The sequence below is a fragment of the Anolis carolinensis genome, chromosome 2 (genome assembly GCF_035594765.1).
Source record: "Anolis carolinensis isolate JA03-04 chromosome 2, rAnoCar3.1.pri, whole genome shotgun sequence".
NCBI classification, from domain to species: Eukaryota; Metazoa; Chordata; class Lepidosauria; order Squamata; family Dactyloidae; genus Anolis; species Anolis carolinensis.
Genome location: NC_085842.1, coordinates 250,804,691 through 250,831,367, shown reverse-complemented (window position 1 = coordinate 250,831,367; position 26,677 = coordinate 250,804,691). Strand labels below are relative to the sequence as shown.

General features: G+C 39.2%; 1 protein-coding gene across 1 annotated transcript; it reads left to right on the top strand.

Moving 5' to 3' along the window:
- Positions 1-160: 160 nt before the first annotated feature.
- On the top strand, positions 161-26,677 carry ubqln1 (ubiquilin 1). The gene is made up of 11 exons (XM_003216522.4): positions 161-647; positions 14,184-14,335; positions 16,116-16,228; positions 18,238-18,500; positions 19,386-19,544; positions 20,667-20,913; positions 21,169-21,311; positions 23,313-23,396; positions 24,281-24,396; positions 24,658-24,856; positions 25,508-26,677. Exons 1-11 carry the CDS (start codon positions 495-497, stop codon positions 25,661-25,663), a joined length of 1,785 nt encoding a protein of 594 aa, XP_003216570.1. The 5' UTR covers positions 161-494; the 3' UTR covers positions 25,664-26,677.

Below are 26,677 nucleotides of genomic sequence, written 5' to 3'. Positions count from 1 at the left end.
GCGATAAGCCGAAAAGTTTTTTTTTCTGCGCAGGCGCAGAGCTTCCGCCCGCCTGACAATGCCAGCAGGGGCTTTCCGTCGCAGCCACGCTTGCGCAGTGACCTCGGAGCCTCCGAGGCGCTGGGAGGAGGGGGAGTCTTTTGTTCCTCTCGTTGTGCACATGCGCGCCTGCCTTTCCCTCCCTCCCTCCGTCTCACCAACTCAGCTCCCCTTTTTTCTAGCAACTTCCCCGATCCCTGACGTCATCACCAGGCGACGTAGTAGCCGAGCCGGACTGTTTCCGTTGAACTCTGGGAGAGAGAGCTCGGCCGCGTCGGGGTGTGCGCGAGAGAAGAGGAAGAGGAGGAGGAGGAGGAAGAAGAGGGGACTGAGGAGAAGACGACGACGAGGAAGAAGAGGAGGAGGAGGGTCGGCGTTACCCGGCATTCTCCGCGCGGCCTGGCTTTAACGAGCGGAGGCGGCTTCTCCTCCGTCTGTCTGTGGGCCCGCGCGCCATGTCTGAGGGCGGCGAGAGCCCACCCGGCCCTCAGGGCCCTGCAGAGAGCCCCGCCGCCTCCGCCGCCGAGCCGAGGATCATTAAAGTCACCGTGAAGACCCCCAAGGAGAAGGAGGAGTTCGCCGTGCCGGAGACCAGCAGCATCCGGCAGGTGAGGAGAGAAAGAGAGCCAGCCAGCCAAGGAGGGAGGGGCGTGGCTGGTGCCACAGTGCGGAGAGTGCCTCTGTGCGTGGTATTTTGTGGGGGGGGGGGGGGGGTTCGAGGGAGGCGCCACCGGTGACCATGTTCCCTTCCTCCTCGCGCGGAGCCTTTGCCTCGTCACCGGCCGCCGAAGTGCTGACGCGGGAGGAGCAATTGCCTCATCGGAGGAGGGAGGGAGGAAGGCCGGCCCCATTCTCTACACTAGGGAATGGACGCGGCCTTGGCACCTCTTTCAACCCCCACGCTGTGGGCTCGTGCGAGTTGTGCTGTGAACTCTTCTCTTTGCAGAGAAGGCTCCATCCAGACCTTGTGAAACTACAACTCCCACCAGCCCGCAGCCATCGCAGTGAATATGGGGCCAAACAGCATTAATTTTGGGTTGTGTGGCCATGTTCCAGAAACATTCTCTCCAGACGTTTCGCCCGCATCTAGGGCAGGCATCCTCAGAGGTTGTGAGGTCTGTTGGAAAACTAGGCAAGAGGAATTCATATTGGAGCTTGGCTGTTCCAATGTGCCTTTGATTGATCAGTTCAAAAACTTGATTTGGCTCTTATAGCCATAACTTAATATCTAGCCTTTGAACTTTATTGCAGTATATTGCACTAGCCTTGGCCCGCCCTTTCATTTCTGACTACTGTATGTCCACTGTGCCCGACCACTTGTTATTGGTTGTTGTTTATGTTTTTATGATGTTTTATATGTTTTTATGTTCTTAATTCATTGCAATGCAATTTTATTTTATGGTGATATATTTAAAATTTTTGTTCTACTGGGCTTGGCCCCATGTAAGCTGCCCCGAGTCCCTTCGAGGAGATGGGGTGGGATATAAGAATAAAGTTGTTATTATATATATATATATATATATATATATCTACGGAAGGTCCAGGGTGGAAGAAAATAAAGAACAGTAAATAAAGAACAGTGCTAATTAATTGCTGTTATTAATTGGATTTTAATAAGAGATTATATGACACAAGAAAAAATAAAACTGATAATAGAACTGCATTAAAGATAATAAGATAAATTGTCATCTAAGGGAAAATGAGAAAGAGGGGAAAGTAATAAAATAAAGAACTAAGAGGAGAAAAGTAAACATAAACCATGGTGGAGGAGATTGGAAGTCTTTTTCCCCCTTTTCCAATTTCCTTCCCCAAATCCTTAGTAATTTTGGCGTTTTTTAAATGCTTTTGTCCACTCGCGATAGGTCTCCTATCTCCACTTCCTTTCTCATCCCATTTTTCCTTTTTAAGATACTGTAAATATGTAAATAAACATTATTTGAAAAAAAGAACAATACTCAGTAAACAGTAGAATTCCAGACAAAAAGCAACCAGGGTCAGCTAACACCTCCTAACAAAGGATTTCCCCAGGCAGTAAGCAGCCAGTCCTTGAAGCTGCAAGGCCATTAAATGCTAATTAATGTGGCCAATTGCCGCATTAACACTTACCTCAAACAGCCAAGAGTTCTTTCTCCCACTCTGGACTTTCCCACAGATATATAAACCCCTCTTGCCTAGTTTTCAACAGACCTTACAACCTCTGAGGATGCCTGCCATAGATGCAGGTGAAACATCAGTAGGGAATGCTTCTGGATCATGGCCATACAGCCCAGAAAACTCACAGCAGTCCAGTGATTCCGGCCATGAAAGCCTTTGACAATATATTGAGTGTTAATTTTAGGGAGTAGATAGAGGCACCCTTCTTCTCCTGTCCTTTTCACATAGGTATGAATGAGTGACACCAGGGTGGCGTTGTTCAAGGGAACTACTCCGGAGTAAAAGCAGGGCCTGTAGAAAAGCCTAGACCACATAATACTCTTCCAGGGCTTTTTTTGTTTTGTTTTTGATGTTGGCATTTGTTTGTTTTTATATAACATTCTAATTTGTGGATTTTGTCCAACAGTGAGGATGAAGAAATCACTTACCTACTTCGTGCCTCCAGTGAAAGGCATTCGACTGTTCCACAGGCCCAGAAAGTTTGCAATTAAGGGGATTTTTCTAGACTGAGCGCGTCCCCCTCCCCCGTTTCTTTTATGTTTTAAAATGAGATGTCATTTGGAGAGCTAACGGGATGAAAAGCACCTGGTGCTGGAGGCAGCAAAATGACCACAAAGAAGGGTTGCCTTTGTCTGGAGGAGGACACAAAGGAGCCAGGCAGACAGGGAGAGATACCAGCCAGCCTCAGTGGGAGGGTCGCCATGATTTCAAACCTGGCAGGCTTGGGATAGGTTGATCATCTCTTACCCCAAATACTTCAACATCTACAATTGTCCACAAGGGGGGGCTGAGATGGCAACACTTGCTTTCTGGTGGTTCAGTGTACAGAAACTTGAGTTCATGTACCAAATTATGCAAAATATTATGTAAAAATTACTTTCAAACTATGTGTTAGAAGATGTACATGAGTTTTGTTTATAGATTTGTGTTCTTTCTCCCAATAAATCCCATTATGTACATAAATAGTGTATAAAATTACTTCCAAGCTATATGCTACAAAATGTATATGAAACATAAATGGGTTTTGTTTTTAGACTTGGGTCCTATTTCGTACGTGTGTGCACATGTGTGTAGATGCTCCAAAATCTGAGAAAAAGATGGCTGAATAAATGTACTATTATCAGAGACAGATTATGCTAGTTCTTGCGATCAATGAGGAAGAACACTGTGCTTCTATCTTGCTGGTCAGTTTTGTAAGAGGCACTTGGTTTCCTGCGGTGAGATGAAAATGCTGGATTACAGATGCCTGTTCTGTTCTGAGAAAAGGGATAAAGTTGGATGCAGTTTTTTGAGATGACAGTAAAACATACATATGTTAATGTGTGTGTGTTTAGGAAAGCCTCATCTGTTCATGCATAACATGCATGATGTTTCCAAAAAGGAGGCACTTTTTTGAGAGAACTTGTGCATGTTGGAAGTGCCCAACATACCTTACTTCCATGTAAGCATCCAACATGTTTGCGGCAGAAATGCTTTAGATTTCAGATTTTTTTTTTTTGGATTTTGGAATACTTGTACAGGCAATCCCCAAGTTATGAACAAGAAAGGTTATATTGGTTTGTTTTTAGGTTGAATTTGTATGTAAGTCAGAACAGGTATATTTTTTCAATGTAACTCTGGCCAATAATACATATTTTTTAGCTTTGAATCGCATAGGGAGGGTTAACACCCCTGTGGTGTTTGTTTTGCTGTCTATGCCTCTGTTGAGAAGATTTCGCTTCACTTTCTGTCCCCATGATAATTGGATTTTGAAAAAAATGGCATGTTGTAGAAACAATGATTGGTGATAAAGCTTCAATGGAGACACCTTTTTGCCATTAAATTTCTCTCACTTCCTTTTGTCTCACCCATGTTCCTAACTATGTGTCGTTTGTAAGTCGGGTGTTTGTAACTCGAGGACTGCCTGTATCTGCATATATGGAGATGGGAACAGTATCTAAACAAGAAATTAACTTTTACTTCATATACACCTGATACATATATTCTGGAGGTAATTTTATATATTTTAAATAGTTTTGAGTGTGAACCAAAGTTTGTATACATCACTTCAGCCACACACGTGGACAATTTTGGATTTTGGAATTCCAGAGAATGGATGCTTAACTTGTACATTACACCCGTTGCATTAATGATACCTTTTATTTTAAAGAGAAACCAATGTGGCGTAGTGGTTTTGAGGCTTGGACTGTGATCCTGGAGACCAGAATTCAAATCCCTACTCTGCCATGAGAACCCCTTGAGTGACCTTGAACATGTCACATTCTCTTAGCCCCAGAAAATCCTGTGATAGGTCACCATATGTTGGAAAATTACTTAAAGGCTCACAGAAACATCAAAAAGATATTTTGGCACACCAGTGATTTGTACTTAGAGTGTGCTGAGGTATATTTACTATATGTTACATATATACAGTATTAATATATCTTCATGTTCTTCACTTGAATGTAGCATCTGCCGAGTCATCGGCACTGCTGCCTCAGTGCTGTGGATTCTTTTCTTCCACAATCCTTCCTCTGTATTTCCATCCAGCTTCTGTGATTCCTGTAACCTGAGGACTAGGAACATGCAATTTATATCACAGTGAAGCCGCCTAAACTATTTGAATAATAGGAGTGACAACAGTCTTTTGGGGTTATTTAGTTCAGTTGAGTAAAAACACTGCAATTTGACAGCTTCTAGAAATAGGCACTTTAGAAAGACAGAGGTAGCTTTGTTTATTCTAGTGCTTTTTTTAAAAAAAAAATGTCATGTTATCTCCCTGATAGGTAAAATTCTTACAAGTCTTTAAAAGAGAGCATAGGAATTCCAGTTTTTTCATTGCTCTTAATATTGGTACATAATCCTTCTGTTTGGATACTTGATAGTAGTTTTTTTCAGCTAGTTCAGTCCTCTGAAATAGTACCTCTGAAAATATTTACCCTCATCTTTAAATCATTTCGGGTGTATAGACTTGTAATTGCTTTTTAAATTAAGCTCAAACTAGTTCTGCTTGAATCACAGTAGCTTATTATCATGAGTGTTGTGTCCACTTTTAATAATCTCTTTGCATGTCCTATTTTTCTTGCAAGCATGAATCTTACAGATCTCAATAATGATGGCAGCGAGCTTGCAATGAACTTTCTCTCCTGTATACTGGGATATACCCCAGTTCTATGTTTCTTTTGGGAATGACATGCTTTGCTTGATTTTCCCCCTTCTCTTGGTCTGCCTTCCAACCCCAGTGCACAGCTGCTTGTCACAGTCGCTTGTCAGAGAGGCACTGATTATTAGGTGAAGAGTGAAGAGGTTCATGAGGCAAAGAAACAGAATGTAATACTTGTGAGAAATCATGAGAGAGTTCAGCTGTGGTATAGGGTTTTCAGTGAAATCTTGAGAAATATTTCTTCCATCTTTTCGATTTCTGTAGATTTTGGGTGTTGCTACTGTACTTAGAAATTTTAAAATTATGCTGGCTATTCAATTAGGTCCAAAGTGAATTGTATTCAAAATACAAGCTCCAGTACTTCATTCTGTTCACTGTTGCATGGTTGTAAAACAATTGTGCTTTTGACAGTTATATAAATGGACATACAGTAGAGTCTCACTTATACAACATTCGCTTATCCAATGTTCTGGATTATCCGACTCAGTTTGTCTCCCGCCCCGATCCACATCTGATTCTCTAGACAGCAAGGATTGAACTTTTATGGATTTAATTTCCAACATGTTGCTATTGTAAGTTCATTTTATGCAATTCTATCTTTATTTGTAGTCAATTTGTTAGTAGCCAATTTTTTTAGTCAATGTTTTCAATATATTGCGATATTTTGGTGCTAAATTTATAAATACAGTAATTACTACATAATGTTAGTGTGCTTTGGACTGCCTTTTTGGTTGATTGGTTGTACAACATTATGTTTTTGGGGCTTAATTTGTAAAATCATAACATAATTTGACGTTTAATAGGCTTTTCTTTAATCCCTCCTTATTATCCAACATTTTCGCTTATCCAACGTTCTGCCGGATGTTGGATAAATGAGACTCTACTGTATATCTAAGTTCTAAACTTATTCCATTATTTTGTTCCTTTACCAGAATATATATTCTGATATATTGGAATTACATCCAAATGACCATTCAAAAGACAAACAATTTGTTATAAGCTATAGTATATAAAACCAATTTGTTAATGTTTGTCTTTGATGTTCTTGGATTAAGCAATTTTAGATCAAGTGAGCTCTTAGTTCATTCACAATTGAAGGTACGGTATGTTAATGCCTCTTACATAAGGTTCAAGATCCCTTAAATTTTTATGCCTCTGGGCTGTATTTGGATGAAGATTTACCTTTAAAAAACAGTTCTTTGGATGCTGTTTTTAATAGATTTTACCTAATAGGTCAGAAAGGTCCTAGTCACCAATGTCCAAATAAGATAATTACTTGTTATAGATTGGGTTGGAACATGTTGTTACTAATACAGCACTTGTATTTTCCCTTTGGCACGAAGTTTGAAACATTCATGTTTCAGGTGTTGGCTTCAATTCCTAAATGCTAAACTGCAATCATTGTCTAGAGAAATTGACATATTTTCCTCCTAATCTGTGGAGACACATGTTAGAAAGCCTGATGACCATAAGGTCTAATTGCTGCAGTTGGAAAAAACAAGAGCTGAAATGAATCCATTCATCTTATTGTATAGAATAGCTAATAACACTGTTGTTGTGGACAGTGTTGTTTTTCTCTCCCCCAGATTGTGTGATGCAGTAGGATTGCATCTTGATTTGTGTGGAGCTTTTTGTTATAGTTTGTTTTAGAGAAGAGTGAGATAGGCTCCTCCTGTTGATGCAGCCATTCAACTTTCAGGTTAAATATGGACAAAAGTCCATTGTGTTTCTTGAAATCAGTGTCTTTTATAATATTGAGCAATGTATCTCCACATTTATTTTGTATTTACTTTCAAAGGAAATAGAAAGGCTGACAGTTCTGGCCATCTAGATCAGATATCGATGTATTCTTTGAAATGAGAAATGTAGTTGGTTTAGAACTATAATAAATCTGTCTCTGTATTGCTTGTTTTGATCTCAGTAACTAGGTAAAGCAAATTGAGCTTTCTTGTTTTTATTAAGAAACCAGAAAAAAATGTAGGATTCTACTATTCCTTCATGTTCTATAATTTAAACATCATTCAAATTTGAATAACCATAGGTAAAGGTAAAGGTTTCCCCTGACGTTAAGTCCAGTCATATCTGACTCTGGGGGTTGGTGCTCATCTCCATTTCTAAGCCGAAGAGTTGGCGTTGTCCGTAGACACCTCCAAGGTCATGTGGCCGGCATGACTGCATGGAGCGCCATTACGTTCCTTCTGGAGCGGTACCTATTGATGTACTCACATTGGCATGTTTTCGAACTGCTAGGTTGGCAGGAGCTGGAGCTAACAACGGCCGCTCACACCGCTCCCGGGGTTTGAACCTGGACCTTTCGGTCTCCAGCTCAGTGCTTTAACGCACTTCGCCACTGGAGCTCCTTTGAATAACCATATGGAGTCATTTAAATGTTTGGTTAATCCTGTTATGGAGCCCCCAGTGGCTTAGTGGATTACAGCCTCGTGACTTGAAGGTTGGGTTGCTGATCTGAAAGCTGCCAGGTTCGAATCCCACCCGGGGAGAGCACGGATGAGCTCCCTCTGTCAGCTCCAGCTCCATGCGGGGACATGAAAGAAGCCTCCCACAAGGATGATAAAAACATCTGGGCATCCCCTGGGCAATGTCCTTGCAGACGGCCAATTCTCTCACACCAGAAGCGACTTGCAGTTTCTCAAGTCGCTCCTGACACACACACAAAAAAAAATCCTGTTATGGTTTAGGTAAGGTTTCCCCCTGACGTTAAGTCCAGTCGTGACCGACTCTGGGGGTTGGTGCTCATCTCCATTTCTAAGCCGAAGAGCTGGCGTTGTTCATAGACACCTCCAAGGTCATGTGGCCAGCATGACTGCATGGAGCGCCGTTACCTTCCCGCCAGAATTGATCTACTCACATTTGCATGTTTTCGAACTGCTAGGTTGGCAGGAGCTGGGGCTAACAGCAGGCGCTCATTCCACTCCCGGGATTTGAACATGGGACCTTTTGGTCTACAAGTTCAGCAGCTCAGCGCTTTAACCTACTGTGCCACCAGGGGTTTATGGTTTATAAAGGTTAAAAGGTCAAAATACAAATATCTGCATGAAACCAAAGATTCTTAAAATAGATGTTTCCCCTCAGCACAATAAGCAGTTCTACATTATTTTACTCTGCCTGTTCACATGTACCTATGCTAGTAATATATAGCAATATATAGCACATCAATGGCCTTGACGAAAAAATAGCTAGCTCATGAATCTAAGACAAAAAACAGAACTATATCCTACCTTATTGCTTGAAAGCAATTACTACACTCCAGAGGATTATTTCATTTTGTCATTTTAGTGAATGACTGAGTCATTTGCTCTTTTTGATGGTTTGACTACAGCTTTTTATGGTAAAACTATTTTTCTAAATAAAGTTCTAATTTGTTAGAAACAAATTAAAAGGGAAAAGCATCATAAATATTAGGTGCAGAATCCACATTTTAGCAGTTCTTTAGCTAGCAATGACTGTTGGTTACCTCTAACTAACACTTTCCCTCCTTCAGGACTTTCTGTTATTTGTAGACTTGTTTTGCCCTGATCAGTTTTGGAAAAGTTTATAAGTACAGTAGAGTCTCACTTATCCAACATAAACGGGCCGGCAAAACGTTGGATAAGCGAATATGTTGGATAATAAAGAGAGATTAAGAAAAAGCCTATTAAACATCAAAATAGGTTATGATTTTACAAATTAAGCACCAAAACATCATGTTATACAACAGATTTGACAGAAAAAGTAGTTCATTACACATTAATGCTATGTAGTAATTACTGTATTTACGAATTTAGCACCAAAATATCACAATGCATTGAAAACATGGACTACAAAAATGCGTTGGATAATCCAGAACGTTGGATAAGTGAGTGTTGGATAAGTGAGACTCTACTGTAGTAATATTCTCATTGCTCCCCTGTAAACAGAGCTTGGCTTGAGGGACTGAGTTGACATTTTCCCATTTTTTTTGCATATTTAAGAGCATTGTCTCTCCTAAACTGTTTGAAGTGAACCCAGTCTTAAAAGTTAAATCCTGATGAACTTGAGGAAAGGAGAACTGAACTACACTATTGGGAAGAAATTGTGTCCTGAAAGATAGGTAGTTTCTGCTGGTGACTGGCTTTGTTGGTCTCTTATTAGGAACTAAGGACTGATTTTAACATTACAATGTATCACTTAATATGTGGAAAGCTTCTGTTTTGATTTGCTAAAAATCTGATAAGTCTTTCATCATTCAAGTCATATGAAGTCAACATATGTTACATATTAAATAGGTCAAATGGCAACTATGTACTATTGAACGTGTGAGGCTTGTGCTATTTGAAGTGCAAAGACCTGCCTATCAAAGTGACTTTAAGATTATTGGAAAGCTTTCAAAAGTGGATTTTATGAGGTGAGGCTTGGATTGTAAATTTTACTCTCTTACTATAAGTATTAAATTATATTATACCATTGAAATATACTCGTATTTACTTGAGTCTAATGCGCCATTTAATCTAATGTGTGCCTCAATTTAAAAAATAATAGAAAAAAATTCTAGCAAATGTAATGTATAGCAGCAAAAAATCCACTCTTTGTAATTTGGTCAAAAAAGGTGCAAAAAAGTCACTGCATGAGTATAATTCCTCCTTTAAAAGCAAGTGTTAGAAGGCCAAAGCTTTCAGCAACAGAAAAGAAAACCTTGAGTGCATCTATGCTGTAGAATGAATCCACTTTAACCACCCTGACTCAATGCTTAAGGAGTCAAGGAAGCTGTAGTTTGGGATCATGGGGACTGCTTTTTGACACGAAATAAATAAATAAATAAATAAATGGGGACTGCCAAAGAATGCTGATGCCTCACCAAACTACAAATCCCAGGATTGCATAGCATTGCACCATGGCTATTAAATTAGAAATGACATCTCTCAAATAGGAGCTCCAGGTGCTCTTGAAATAGCTTCCCTTTTTGCTTTCACTCAGCACTAAGATAGGAAATCTAATGTGCACTCCAATTTTGGGAAGGTAATTTAGCCAAGAAAGGTGAGCATTAGATTTAAGTAAATACGGTATTTAGGAAGTAGAACATTTAGAGCTCCTTTTAATTTCAGTCACAACAGTAGGACTACATTAAGAAAGATGGTAAATAGAAAATGAAACTGCTGACTTTCTGGCCGCTGTACTTTCTACTCAGTTTTCCTCAAATCTCTTGGCTCTGACTTCCTTGTGATTATAGAGAATGTATTTCCTTCTTGTAATCCCTTGCACTCTGAATTTTGCCAGATATTTTTATATAGATTAGGTAGGCGTGTGTGTGTAAAAATAATAGACAAAAATGCATTTTATGTGCGTCCACAAAGCCACTTACTCCAATTCAGGATGTGGGTCAAAGACATTTGGTTCACTCAAGAGTGTCCACATAGGCATTTTGGAAAATTTCTGCAAGCTCCCACGGAGTCCACAAACCATCACTGATTTGAACTTATCCAAACCCATGAATTTTTTTATCTGCTGCTCCAAAAGCGCTGGAGGAGCCAAGAGGAGGGAAAAATACTCCTGGGTTTGGACAGGCTCCTGGGTTTGGCTTCTGGGTTTCTTCTCCACAACAAACCAAGAATGAAACCTAATATGAATGCTGAGCTCTTTCTTTGATATATTAGGGGAGAAGCAACTGAGAGAGGGTGCTTCATCCTTATTTGGATCATAGGTTAAGCAAAGTTCTGTGTTTTCTTAAGTCCCTCCTTCCTAGTGGAAGGAGGACCAATTGGGAAGAGGATATCAGCATGCTGCTCATAACTGATAAAGTATGATTCCTCCCAATCCCTAGCTTATCATGTCATCCAAACTGGGTCACTAGATCTGTAAACATTTACAAAGCTGCATTTCTCAAAAACTCTTTTATATATGTTGAAAATACTAAGAATGAGTTCCTAATATGGCTATCTTGTAATCACGAGGAATGGTTTACTGAAGGTTTCCTGTCACAGTATTTTGCAGAAGGTTCTTGCCTTGTATATGTTTTGCTTCCTTGTGAGTGAGGCACCTCACTAACTGTTAAGCTGCAGTCTGTTCTCTGCTCTTTGATATTTTGCTTCACCAGATAATTTGAAGGGCTGTGATAGAGTAAGGCCTTGGGGCATGTGCAATTCATCCTTTACAATTCCTTATCCTCCCCAATTGTCTTACTTCAATTTCCCCGGCCCTAAAAATCCTTTGGTTTCTATCCATTCCTTTATACTTGTATCCTTTCTTGGGGAGAGTGAGGGGCAATGTGTGGCCTTCCTGCTATTATATTGCCCCTACCAGAAGCAATGGATGACATAGCAAATGGGAAGTCATTGTTCACGAACATCTGGAGGACCATACAGTACCTACTTGTGCTCTGGAAACCTGTAGTGGCAAAGCATATGGTTCTCTTGGCAAAAGTGAGAGGCAAAATTCTTAATACTGGCTATGTCCAACTGCTGATTCCCCTCCCCATTAAGTGCCTGGCCTTTGTTGACAGGAACGTGTTTGAGCAGACTGGCAACTTCATCCCACCACTGAGGCTAGAGATATTGGAAGTCAATCTATTTACTCTGCGGGATTCTTTTATAGTGGGAATAGCAGCAGCATGTAATCTCTGGCTTCTCGAGTAATGCAAATAAAATCTTGCCTGATGCCTATAGGAGTTTTTGGTGTGCTAGATTTCCCAGAGGCAAAATCCTGGAGAAAGGAACAATATGCCCCTCTGCAGCCTTATGGTCAAAGCTCAGAAATTTATTTATTTACTACGTTTATATCCCACCCTTCTCACCCCGAAGGGGACTCAGAGCAGCATACAAATTGAATTTATATACAATATTATATTATTAGCATAGCACAATACTGGCGTTAAATTACTATATTGTACTATATCAATATATTGTAATATTATTAGTAATATTACATGTAATATATAATATATAATTAATATTATTATATTGTATTAATTAGTATTATATCATATTACAATATCATATTATCAATATTATATGTATATACAATATATTATATTTAGGCAGTGGTTCTGGGTTGCTCTGGAAGAACCAGAGCACTGTATGATATTTTAAGGTTGATCCAGCTATGTTGCCTGTTAGCTTTGCAGAAAGAAAAGAAAATACGGAAGAGATCACTGTACTTCCAAAAGTGTGTTTCTATACATGACAAAAGGATCTCCCGATGGCACAGCAGGTTAAACCACTGAGCTGCTGAACTTGCTGACCAAAAGGTCAGAGGTTCGAATCCTGGTAGCAGTGCGAGCTCCCGTTGTTAGCCCCAGCTTCTGCCAACCTAGCAGTTCATAAACATGTAAATGTGAGTAGATTAATAGGTACCACTCCAGCGGGAATGTAAAGGCACACCATGCAGTCATGTTGGCCACATAACCTTGGAGGTGTCAACAGACAACACCAGCTCTTTGGCTTAGAAATGGAGATGAGCACCAACCCCCAGAGTTAAACACGACTAGACTTCATGTCAGGCGAAAACCTTTACCTTTACCTATACATGAGAAAGCAACACTCATCTTTCTTACTGGTTAGAGAATCCTAGTGGGAAGGGCAACAAAGGTATAGCTCAGGCATGGGTAAATTCTGACCCTCCAGGTATTTTGGGTTTCAACTCCCAGGAATCTCAGCCAGTTTATCTGCTGTTACGAATTGTGGGAGTTGAAGTCCAAAACACGTGGAGGGCCAACGTTTGCCCATGCCTGGTTTAGTTGGAAAGACTGCATCATCTGTGCCCAGATGAGTTCAAATACACCCACAGAAAATGGAAACAATAAATCCTTGTAGGTGGGAGGAGTTTGCAAAACAGACTTTATTCTGCTTTTTGGAGGCTGCTGTGGAAGGCAGCCCATTCCTATTATGAAAGAGGGCTCCTTTTGTAGAGGATCCTGCATGCGGGAACAGTCCCTTTGTTACAATCCATAGTGGCTAGTGTATACATTGACCCTGCTCAGTCACTAACATTGCACTTAGGGTTCAGTTGTGCAGGACACAGTTTTTTTAAAGTTTATTTTTTCCCTACCATAACAGGGAGAGGAAGATTGCAATGATTCCTGTTTTAAAATGAATGCTTATTGAGGAGAGCTAGGGAAAGCATAAGACTTAAAAAGAGAGTTTCCATAAGCAACTAGTTTGCACAGCTTGCTTATGCAAGCTCAACGCTAAAAAAAAAGTGTTTGGTTAATGTATGATGCAATGATGAAATAAGGACCTAATAGAGTGATACATTTTAAACATTTACTAGAGTTAAATTTTAATGTTCTTTTTATTTACTCTACTGTGTAAAATGAGATGTTTGGGTCAACAGGTTTTGGCTGTTTTCCTAGCAGCTAAATAGTTGGTGGCGTTTACACCTACTGCTAATTTCTTTGGCACACAGCCTGCTTCCAGACTGATGACTCCCAAGACCAACTATGTCACTATTAGAACTATGTCATAGAACTAAAGTTATTTTTTCTTTACTTTCCAACTGCACAATTGGATATGATAGTGTAAACGGAGAAGGCACAAAACACATACGAGTATCTATTGTGAAAGTATTTAGTAATTGAAAGCGGAACAACCCATGTTAGAAAAAGACATAGAATTGTGTAATCTAATTTGTAATATCTAAAATTGGTAAAATATCTTGATATAGCTTGTCACTACTGGAATTTATAAGTGTGAGGAAACTAAAATAAGATTCTTGAATCATAGAGAACTAGCATTTCAGATGTGTGTTAAATCTATTCTGACCAGTTACTTAATTTTAGATTATTTTCTAAATTGTGTGCTTAAAATAAAACATGTATACTATTATTTAGGAATTAACAAATTAACTGCATAAACAAAAATTTCAAACTTTCTTTTAGTTTAAGGAAGAAATCTCCAAGCGTTTTAAGGCTCACACAGACCAGCTTGTATTGATATTTGCTGGAAAAATTTTAAAAGATCAAGATACATTGACTCAGCATGGAATCCATGACGGACTTACTGTTCATCTTGTCATCAAAACACAAAACAGGTAGGCTGACTGGTATGATTGCCTGTTTATTATGCATGATTATTTTAATCTGTGATAGTCTTAGTCAGACTGAATTGGGTCAACATAGTTCATAATTTAAAATGTGGCTTACATTATCAGAACTAGACTTGTATAAAAAAAAACAAAAAAACAAGAATTCGCCCTCTTCTTAAAGTACAGGATTTTCCTTGTCTTAGTAATACGATATATATCGTCACAGAACTCAGTTTGGTTCATCAAGAAGGCATTTATGTTCTCTTCACAAAAATCTTTTTGTGAAAATAGTCTTTCAGATGACCTTTAGATCTAAAGCAAATGTTATGAAAGTGCATTTATGGAAAATCATTGAACCAAGTAATTAAATGTTTAGAACTTTGATATTGGACTATGCCATCCTGTGTCCATTTTTTAAAAAAGCTTTGCTTTTCTGCATTAGAAGTGGACAGCAGGAATAAAAATCCTTAGATTTCTAAGTAGGCTGAGAAGAATATCATTCTAAGTAGGTTGGAAATACGGCAATATTTTCTTTCTATTGCATCATGTTATGGCATTTCCAGCACTTGTAATACTCTTCTGTTGAACAGTAGATTACGTTTAGAGTATGGCAACTGAGTAGAACGCTTTACAGTAATACAGTACTGTGATATTATAGCATTATCTTGGTCCTCCACAGTGGAATAATAACTTGTTTTCTCTGATCTAAAAAAAAGCTCCCATATATGAAAATTGTATTAGAGCAAGAAAGGGAGAGGTTTCACTTAACAATTACTGAATAGTATTTCCTTGATTCTAAGACACATTTTTCCTCATATGAACATCTCTAAAAATGGGCTGCACATTAGAATCGTGGTGGCTTTTAATGTGTGTTGTTCCCCTGCTGATGGTACTGAAATTAGCATGCATCTTACAATGACATCTTTGAATGGAGAGAAATATGGTATATTAAATCAGTTTACAGATGCTTGCACATTAGGAAAAGTGTGGTCATGGTTGAAGTGGTTCCAGATTTCCTGTGCCAGCATAGGCTTATCCATTGTAAAACTGTAGATGTGTCAATGTAGGTACTAATCATGCGCTCGGATACTGTTTTATCTGTTTATTTCGTGTTTTCGTACTGTTCCGTCTATTTGGATAGCATGGAACGGTACAACCCCCTCCGGAACAGAAACAGCAGTGAAACATAAAGCTGGGGGGAGCGTTAGCCATTTGCTCAGCTGATTTTTGACGTGCTGGCTGTAGGCCCTGCCAGCTTACAACCCACTCGGATGTAGGCCCTGGCTGGCATGACTTATAGCCGAACACCAGGCACCAGGTCTGCTCGGATGTCGGCCCTGGCTGGCAGGGCCAACAGCCGGGCACCAAGTCCATGGAGCACTTGGATATAGGCCCTGGCAGGTCTTGGTGCTTTGCTGCCCGAAGTCCAAAAATCTTCTTTAAAAGCTCATTTGTATAGGCACCCATTTTTGGAAGTGGCGGACGGAAACGGGACCATGCGAATGGGATTAATAGAAACGGATTGCAATTCCATATAAATGCACGAGACTAGTAAGTACATATAAGCATCTATTCAGCCCTGTACTTATTGACACTTGATTCTCCTTCCATACCTGACAAGGCAGCCTATTCAGTTACAGTTGAAGTATATTTTGGTGCCCTTGTTTTCATTTTCATTTTTGCGGCAAGTTTAACTAACTAGACAATGAATTCCTGATGTGTATTTCTAAAATATAATTGTAAATTAGCTTCTTCTTCATCTTAATGCATTTACTTTTTTTAATAGATCACATGATAATTCTGCTCAGCAATCAAGCACTGCAGGGAGTACTGCTACTACAACAACATCTACCAGTACTACATCTACAAATTCAACAAATACCAGCCCTTTTGGCTTGGGTAAGGTTTCTTGCCATTGGAAAGTTTATCTTGAACCTTATTTTTCAATATTTTTCAAAAGTTTAAGACCTGTATCTTGGTGTCTGTTTGTCTTAGTTTATATACATTATATTTTGGTATATTTTACAAGAGCATCATTTCTTTCTCATTTGTAGGTATGAGATTGAACAGAGTTTCATCTTACTTTATGCAGTAAGACACTGTAGGGTCTGGTGTACCAATCATCACTGTTCTTTTAGGGAATGATGGGGGTATTTCCTGACTAAGCTCTGATTCAGTTTCATGGTACTGTGTGTGGAGTGCTGCATGTTTACTTCCATTATACAGGCATTTTAAAGAATGCCGAATAAACATGCAAGGAGAGGGCTCATGCTAGTTCTATCCTCTGTGTCAGTAAGGCCATTTCAATTACAACTGTCTGAAGAAGAGACTGTTGGACACACGAACACTGCACATCATTTAAACCTCTGATTTTGCAAGCTTTTAAATTGTGTGGAGGCCTCTATGGATACACAAGGGCTGCTTCCATGCAGGCATTTAATCCGGATCGGATTGTGGATTTAAAATACCCAGTGTGTGTGTGAATTGTCTACACAGAAATAACAAAAGAACAGGGAAAGATGAAAGATGGTTTATATACCCACCTGATCTCTTAAATCCACATTTTGATCTGGATTAAATGTCTTTCTAAAAACCCAGAAGTTTATTTTGCTTTCCCCCTTACCTCTTGGCAAATAGCTGCACCAGTGATTGTGTTAGCAGCTCCTGAAGGCAAGGCATGAGTTTCAGCAAACCCTGCCAAGAGGGGGAGGCTTCTTTTCCCTTCCTCGGTTGGTCTTTGCAGTAGCCTTATCGTTCCTACACTTCCCCAACTACTGTTAACTCTTTGGTTCCGTTTTCCAAAATCACTATTTCCTGTTCAGACACAGGATGGAAGAAATTGATATCTTCTTCAGAATCAGGATATTTAGTGGGTCTTTTTCACTCAAGAAGAACATGTAGATGTTAAACGGGAACTTGTAGAGAAGAAGCGAGCTCTCCTTTAGGGCCTCCTGGAAGCCTTGTCCATATTTGAACCTTGATCAGAAATAGACCGTAAACCCCAAATCAAAGGTTTTTTAAATGAGCATTTTGCATATGATTTGAGGGGGGGATTGATTGAGAGTCACAGCTTCTGCTGTAGAAGAAATCTCTGGAGTTTTCTAAGTGTACAGCGTATTTCCGGAATTAGGTACAGCCTTGAGATGTAGCCTCTTGTGGGAAGAGCTTTAAATACTGAAGGTCTAAGGTACAAAAATCCTGTGCATAAGGATTAATACAGTTTTCAGTTGGATGGCAGCCAGTGGATAAATTGTTAGCCCCAACTAGACAGAGATCTACCAAATCCATAGCTTTAAAAATGTTTTAACTCATTTTCATTGGTTGAGTGTGTATGTTTTGGTTGAGTGTGTATGTTTCGTCATATATTTTGGATTGAACTGTGGTACAAGAGAAGAAAACAAATGATGGTACCATGTTTGTGTTAGTCTAGTAAGATATAGTTTAACAAATTGTTATTAAAAGCATCTAGAAGTTGCTGTATCATGTACCTTTTATATGTGACTACCTAAATCTTAGTGTCATCTGCTACAGTAAAGAAAGGAAACTTCATTGTGAAACCCTTTTCCCATTGCAGTCTTTGAATTTGTTCTGGTTAAACTATTCTTGTAAATAAAATATTTAGGAGAAGAGTATTGCTAAAATATTGAGAGGATGGTCACAGTGCTATCTGGATATCTGTTTTCAGCATGTTTATTAGTGTTTATTAGCTTGTGTTTGAAATTATTGGATATCACTTGAATTTGATGAGGGAGTTACACCTTTTAAAGATCTTGGTGTGATCAGTGGTTATTATAGGAAAGCCTGAACATGATTAATTACCTTGCACTAAAAAAAACCCTCCGCACCAAATGGAAACGAATCTAGAAGCATACTGAAAATGGTAATCCTCTTCTCATTGTTCCCCAAAGGTGGCCTTGGAGGACTTGCAAGTTTGAGTAGCCTTGGCCTGAATACTTCAAACTTCTCAGAATTACAGAGTCAAATGCAGAGACAGCTCATGTCTAATCCAGAGATGATGGTTCAGATTATGGAGAATCCCTTCGTTCAAAGTATGCTTTCAAATCCAGATCTAATGAGACAGTTAATTATGGCTAATCCTCAGATGCAGCAGTTGATACAGCGAAATCCAGAGATCAGTCATATGCTTAATAATCCAGATATAATGAGACAGGTAAGTCAGTGGTTTAAAACTGTCATTTTTGCATCCTCTAATCAAATGCCTAAACTTTCTGTTTCTTTTAAAAAAAATCTTCTGCCTGTTTCATATGTTTTACTTAACTTGCCTTGTTTTTACCACATGACTATATGGATCACCAAGTATTGTGAGCTCCAATTTTCCCAAGTTCTCAAAGAGAAATCTTTTTGATGTTTGCTGAGATTTTGTAACTGGAGATACCATGCACTGAATTTGAAAATGCCTGGATCAGAGCCAGTATTCTGTCTTGAGCTGAGTTTTTCTTAACACATGCTCACAGCCAATATTATCCATTATATTGACTACATTCAGATGATTGTCCCAGGTATATCACAAGGTTTCTGAGACATTGGCCAAGTGCTGTGGCAGCCATAGCCGTTTCTCTTTTCCACTTTATAATTTTTTTGTTATATTAGGCAGCATTAAGTGGGCCTCCTCTGTCCAGATGTAGTAGGGAATTGTGACTTAGAGGGGGATATCACTACATTTCTATTGTACATAGGGTAGTTGTCTAAGTACAACTACTATGTTTGTTGCTATAGTGAAAAACTACCTCTGTCAAGTATCTATTAGTGGATTCAGTTTTTCCCCCTCTCGTAATGTAAAGTATAGGTATTGAGGATCCAAAGATCTATGCATTCAGTGAGGTTTAGGGCTTGAATGAACCCATGGAGAATGAGCAACTGTTAATGGAACAATGCTTTTGCATCAGACAAGCCTTTCAGAAAGGAAGAGTATGATACTAAAGTTGCTAAAAATTAGTCCATTCTGTGTTGCGTGTCTGTGAGGACACCTAAAGTAGTTTTCTGGAAAACCTTTCAAGAGAGCTATGCTTTTAATAATGGCATGTTAACTTCTCAGACTTTAGAACTTGCTAGAAACCCTGCAATGATGCAAGAAATGATGAGAAACCAAGACCGTGCCTTGAGCAACCTTGAAAGTATACCTGGTGGCTATAATGCTTTGCGACGCATGTATACTGACATACAGGAGCCAATGTTGAATGCTGCCCAGGAGCAGGTGAGTGCTGGTAAAACTGACATGTGGTATAATTTAGATACACATTTGTGTTGGTGCCTGAACAAAAATTATGTTGACTGTATATATATATAATGTTGAATTGGATTGTTAAGTTTATTTCATGATGCAATCACCGCTGTTGAGTATAACATGATACTTGAAAAACCTGTTCCCCTAAATTATTTTAAAATGATGGGATGTCTTGCTTTTCTACTGAGATATTTCTTTTGACTGTATAAAGGTGGGCACACCACTTAAACCACATTTGCAAGAGAGAAAGCTCAACGAGAGGCAGAAATATGACTTTCACTAGATAGAGGAGTCTGATTAAAAGGAGTAAGTGCTGTTTGCCACTACTATGGTTTGGATTCTTAATCTTGACCAGTGGTTCCCAAACATTTTTGGTCATAGAACCTTTCAGAAGACATTTTTTTATGTGGAACCCTAACTTTATTCCTAGCTTTTATTACGTATTGTGAATCCACAAAGTTCTTCCTTCTTTCATTTGCTCCTTTTGCTTTAATATTTTGTATAACATAGTAGGTTTGGAATTAAAGAGAAAATATAGGCGCAAGCGTGAGATTGCCCTGAACGGAACTGAATGAAGGGAGTAGCGGTGTACTAGCATTTATAAGACAAAGAACGTTTTGGATGATGCTGGCAAAACCAAGAGTGCTCTAGCGTGTGCAGGAGGAACTCTCAGAACTTCCATGCACTTTCCCTGGCGAGGTTTTGCAGGTCTGAGATGCCGGACTGTGATAAAACTACTTCTGTTAGCAAGTAGATGTTTGGAAATAATCTGCACTCTCCCTTCCTTTACATTCAAGGCAATCAGTAGTCGGCCTCATGGTTTTTTTTTGTATGGTTAAAATCCATTTTAAATTAGGGTTTGAACATTTTTTGTGGAACCCTCACCATGCTCAGGTTCCACAAAACACAGTTTGGGAACCACTGGTCTTGACTATTAGCACTGCAGAATTTGGAGAGTGACAGGTTGGTAGGGACTTTCCTCAGAGCCATGGCTATCATGAGCATGGAGCAAAGTACCTCTTAGCCACTTCTTTAGCCTATATTTTTTAAAGTAAAAGTTGCTGTTTGTTGATGAACATTTTTCTTCTATAGTTTGGAGGCAATCCATTTGCTTCACTAGTCAGCAATTCAACATCAGGTGGGGACAGTCAGCCGTCACGCACAGAAAACCGAGACCCTCTGCCAAACCCTTGGGCTCCTCAGTCCGGCACACAGAGCTCTCCGAGCAGCGGAAGCACCAGTGGAGACAATGGTGGCGGAGGCTCCAATGCTGGGAGTAGCACCACGACAAGCACAGGGCAGAGCGCAACTGCACCAAACTTGGGACCTGGCCTAGGATGTAAGTTCACAGTGCAGAGGTGGTCCTCTTAAGAAACCAACCATAACTTCTTTCCCTTTTCACTTTGAACTTGAACTAATTTATATTTGTGGATTCAATACATTTTAAAAGAGATACTACTCACTAAAATCGGTATGGTAGCTATGACTTGCTTTCCTTCTGTTCTTTAATTGCATGCCTTTGTCATTGTGGATAGTGACATAATACTGATTCGTGACCTCTGAATTGCTGACACTTGGCTCTTTCTCTTTAAAGCTGGAATGTTCAGCACACCTGGAATGCAAAGCTTGATGCAGCAGATAACAGAAAATCCACAGTTGATGCAGAACATGTTGTCTGCTCCCTACATGAGAAGCATGATGCAGTCATTGAGCCAGAACCCTGATCTTGCTGCGCAGGTGAGTCCGGAAGTCCATCCTGAATTAGGATTCCAAGCTGTTTCTTTGAGCACCTGATGAAATCAGGACATTTTTGTCTGTTTTGAATTTTACAAAGTCTAATGACCTGTAACATTTGTTCTGTTGCTTCCAGTTTTGGTTTGTTTGTAGCTTGTTCTCACTTGCTGCCATTTCCAATAATTCTAGTTTATCTCTGCCTACATTAAAAAAATGTATTTCTGGTATTTTAGAAACACTCCTTACAAAACCATTCACAATATTCTATAGCACTGTTGCAGCCTAGATAACAAAGTGACAGTTTTCCCCATGTTTCGTCCTCCTTGCTTTAGCTCCGTAAATGTAAGTGATGCTACAGGAGCACCCCACAGCTACTTGCTGCTGTATTTTTCAAGGATAAAAGGCTAAGGTTGGATTCAACTGATATATCAACAGGATTTTAATGAGAACATTAAATGCCCACCTTAATTACTGATTGCTCAGTGTAAAAAAATTATAGGTGTCTTTATATCTGTAAGGTTTGCAGGTACAGCAATTTTTATAGAGTTGAGAAGCTGGTTAAATTTTTCAGAGATTTATGTACAGGGAAAGAGATGGGTCAAATATCAATGGCAGATAACACAGCCCAACAAAAAGGATATTTTTTCTTGGTGTCTTGGTTTTTAGGCCTGTTTCTTGGGGCTATTTGGGGCAATGATTTAGAAAATTGCATTGGATAGACCGTATTTATTTTTTTATTTACAATATTTATATCCCACCTTTCTCTACCCCGAGGGGGACTCAAGGAGGCTTAAAAACAGCACCTGTGTAGTGCCTTGGGCATAAAACACAGACATGAATAAAATTATTAAAATTAAAACAGACATAAAAACATAATTAAGATACATTCCAATATGAGACACTTCATCCAAAGACAAGGTCTAAAGCCATCCCATAATCCATTGCATGATTTCCAGATACAATTATTGCACTGTGCTATTTATCAAAGGCCTGCTCCCACAGCCACATTTTTACTGTCTTTCTAAAGGCTAGGAGGGAGGGGGCTGATCTGATATCGCTAGGGATGGAGTTCCCTAGTTTCTTGGGGTCTAGTTTCTTAGATACAGTTATCATGGTTTTCTATGGGTGAGCAGATGGTGACTGATATATGGCATATGCTCTGTATTTCAGAACCTAGAGCTGATAGGGGAAAACCAGTGGCATTTTTTTTAATTGGCAGGTCGAACATAGCCAGAAACAGCCTTAAAATTTGAGGCACCAAAATATGTCTTCGCCAGTGTTGTCTTTCTGGTGTGAAAACAAAGAAAATCACTAGTGCAAACAGTTCCTAATTTGCAGACAAGGATGAATTTGGTAGATAGCCAGGGGCTAAAATTATTAGTTCCACTATTAGCCAAGGTACTAGTCAGTGTGCCCTTTCTTAAAAACATGAAGTAATGAGTTTCTGTCTTCTGGTCAAAAATGTATTTGTGGGAGTAAAAATGGAAAAATAAACCACGCATGATATTTTTCAGGGGATTTTCATTTGATTTTTTCTTAAGCTTTTTGTTCTGGAGATGAAGCAGTTCGAGACCATGTAGGGAGGTAGGGGAGATTTTTTAAAAATCCTGCTGTAGTTCTGGTTGGAATCAACACCCTCCTCAGGCTTGGTCTGTTGCGGGCTCTGGAGTTCACATTGTAAATAGCAGGCAGAGGAAGATTCTCTGATCTGGACCAGCAGGAGCAAAGGTTTAAAGCCATCACTAGTTCATATCAGGACACTATCTACTTTGTTACTTCTCCCTCCCCCATCATGATACTTTTGATTGTTAGAAATATGTATTGGGCCTAACCACATTAATGACATCTAGACAGTTTGGCCCCAATAATTGCTTTGTCTAGATTTCTTCTGTAGGTATTTGGGGTTTTTTTTGGAAATAATGTATGAAGATGGAATGGCTTCCAGTCATTTTAGAAATGTTGTGCAGCACTGTAGTGACAAAATGTGTACTTCCTTTTTGGTAGATGATGCTAAATAATCCTTTGTTTGCTGGGAATCCTCAGCTTCAAGAGCAAATGAGACAACAAATCCCAACTTTCATTCAGCAAGTAAGTCAAAATAACAATATTGTTACAGAATATCACCTCCTTTGTCTAAAAGTTGTTCAATGGATCATTCACCTGGAGGCTCTGTCACCAAAGAAAACAGTTAGATTCAATTCTCTGAATTATCTTGTTATTAATGCAGCCCCAGAAAGCATTTCCAGAGCATCTATATCATTTATACAATTGGTTGCTTTTTACATCCTGTCCAACCATCAAATATGTTTTAGTCCAATGATTCCCAAAGTGGGCGCTACCACCCCCTGGTGGGCGCTGCAGCGGTCCACGGGTGTGTGTGTGTGTGGGGGGGGGGGGGTGATGGCCACAGGCGCATTTGGGGGCGATGAACAACTGTTTTATCTTTCTATTCTGAGTTCAAAAAATAGTTTCATAATTTCAAACTTCAATGTTTCTAATTTACACCTTTCTTTACTATATTTTACAAAAAAGGTAGAAACATTAATACATATATCTTTCTGTTTAATTGCTATTAACATTTTTAAAAAATTAATTTCCAGGGGGCGCTGAGTAATATTTTTTCTGGAGAGGGGCGGTAGGACAAAAAGTTTGGGAACCACTGTTTTAGTCTATAGCTGTAAATCATTGTAAAAGCTAAATTATTAGCATGGATTTGCAGGCACACATACACATTCAAGATGGGTGCATTGACCCTGAAAACCATGCAGAAAGCTCCTGTTTTGAAAGAACCACACATTTCTAGAATTGGGGAGGCTTCTCTATGTTCCCCCAAATTTCAGTTGGTTTTATGGGTAGCATTGGATGGAAAATTTGGTGGACAAAAGAAATAAAGTTTCAGGTGATCCTAAAGTAATCCTTTCAATGTGTGCATAAGTTTGACACATCATGGCTTTTTCTCTCTCTCTTGGTAGATGCAAAATCCAGACACACTCTCTGCCATGTCGAACCCTAGGGCTATGCAAGCTTTGCTACAAATTCAGCAAGGTTTACAGACTCTAGCAACAGAAGCGCCAGGACTTATACCTGGGTAAGAATTGGCACTTTTTTGTAGTTGGATCATGAATCATGAAACTGTTGCTGAGAGTATGAACATTTAATCAACTGCCATATGTATTAAATCAGATGACAAAAAAGTGATAGGGTGTTTCTGGTAATGTGTCCTTTCTGAGTCTTTATTTCTGTTACAAGCATAGTTCCTAATTGGTTTTTTTTTTGAAAATCAAGACAAGGTTCTTCATGTATTCACTGCCATGTAACCCACTTGAATCTTTTTTTCTCTTTTGTATAGATTTAATGCTGGTTTAGCAGGTTTGGGAAATTCTGGTTTAGGAAGTGCTGGATTGGGGAGCACCAGCATTCCTACTGGAACCACAGCACCCACTTCCGTCCCAAGTGAAAATGCAACTCCAGCATCAGGAACTGGTGAAACTGGACAGCAGCAGTTTGTTCAACAGATGTTGCAAGCACTTGCTGGGGCAAATGCTCAGGTAATAATAAAATAATGGATGGCTCTACGCTTGAGTTGGTCTCCTGTGATTCCATTCTATCATGGAAAAGCTCAAAACCTACGTTCTCCTACTTCATATTTGAAATGGACTTGTAAAGTGCAATGGCAAAAGCAAAATCCTTTCTCAAATTGTTGTCCTGTGTAGTGGGACCTTTCCCCAGGATCCCATTTAAGGCTCATGAAGAGGTCCAAAGTGTCCTTGGTCATTGACTACCTTCTGGAAGCGATTGAATCCTATTTTGTGAGATGAAGTGATTGGCTTTTCTTTCTAGATAACATCTAGCAAATCATTTTTTAAATTTAAAATATAAAGGCAAAACTGAAAGCTGACAGCTAAACATTTTAACTCTAGGAAGAATACAGCCTCAATAATAACAATCTTCATCATAATCTCTTGAGAAATTAGTTACTGTTTCCATGTACTCAGAATAGAGGAAGTTGTCTTCAGTCATCCTACCTTAATCACTCTTGTCTTGAAGCCATTGCTTGAGAACAGACATTCTTAAGTTTAGAAAAATAATAGTGTGTGCTATTTTCAAGAAGTAGAAAGATTGAAAAGAACTCATTTTTTTCTCCTTTTCTTTTTGTATAAGGGCATGGGTGTATAACATGGATTATGTTTTGTCTTTAGCAACTACAAAACCCAGAGGTCCGGTTTCAGCAGCAACTGGAGCAGCTCAGTGCAATGGGCTTCTTGAACCGCGAAGCAAACCTACAAGCTCTAATAGCAACAGGAGGTGATATCAATGCAGCCATCGAAAGGCTACTGGGTTCCCAACCATCATAGCAACATTTCTGAAACTTGAAAAATGTAATTTATTTTTGATAACAGCTCTTAAATCTTTAAAATACCAGCTTTATTTCATTCTGACTCTTGGGAATTGTCTTGTTCTAACTAAACCCAGTCTGATGCATTAAGGTGGAGTGCGGTAGTTTTCTTCGAACAGTGGGAATCAATGCTTTTCACTTGGTTGTTGCATGCATCAAACACTTCTTCATTCTGCATTTATTGTGATTCTTTTTTAAAGGAAATCTGCTTCCGCAGTTGGGTGACCAGGTTTTATCTGACCTTCAACTGTCCAATTTAGTTGCTTCTTAAACATTAGCCTTCGATAGTAATTTATGTAGAATACAAATTAAAGAGGATACTAATTGAAGCTATGATTTGTGGGTACATATTGCTTATTGTGACTTGGCATGTCTCTCTTGCTAGCGAAATGCTGTAAGATTTATACCACTTGATTTAGCTCCTATTCTTGCTCTTTTATCTCAAGTATATACACATGGAAGCAGTTTATTTTCCAAGCAACTTTTTCATGGCAGAATATAAAACATCTCAAAACCACAATAAATGAAATATAAAACAACTCCAGTGTAGTAGAATCTTACAGCATCTTTAGCAAGCATCTCTTAGCAGAAGTGCTTTGGCAAATTCTTTTAAAATACTAGGATTGCTGATCTGATCTAATCTTGACAACTGTACAGAAACCTGCATTGTAACATTGTTTCAATATTCACAAGGATTGATTGTAAATTACCTTCATCTTTGTGCCGATTCAGAAAGCCCAGCCGTTTGCTCTAAAACTGCTTTTGCCTAAAAGCTCTTCAGCTTTATCCCTTTGAGATTCTGACTTGCATTATGATTTGTAATTGGGCGCATACTTTCACTGACACTGTCATGTGATACTCTAATTACTTTTAACCACCATGTAAAAATACTGTATATCTTTTGGGTTTTTATTGGTAGTTATTTCTCTTGTGCACAGGTAATAAATGAATTAAACTTCTTTGTGAGCAACTA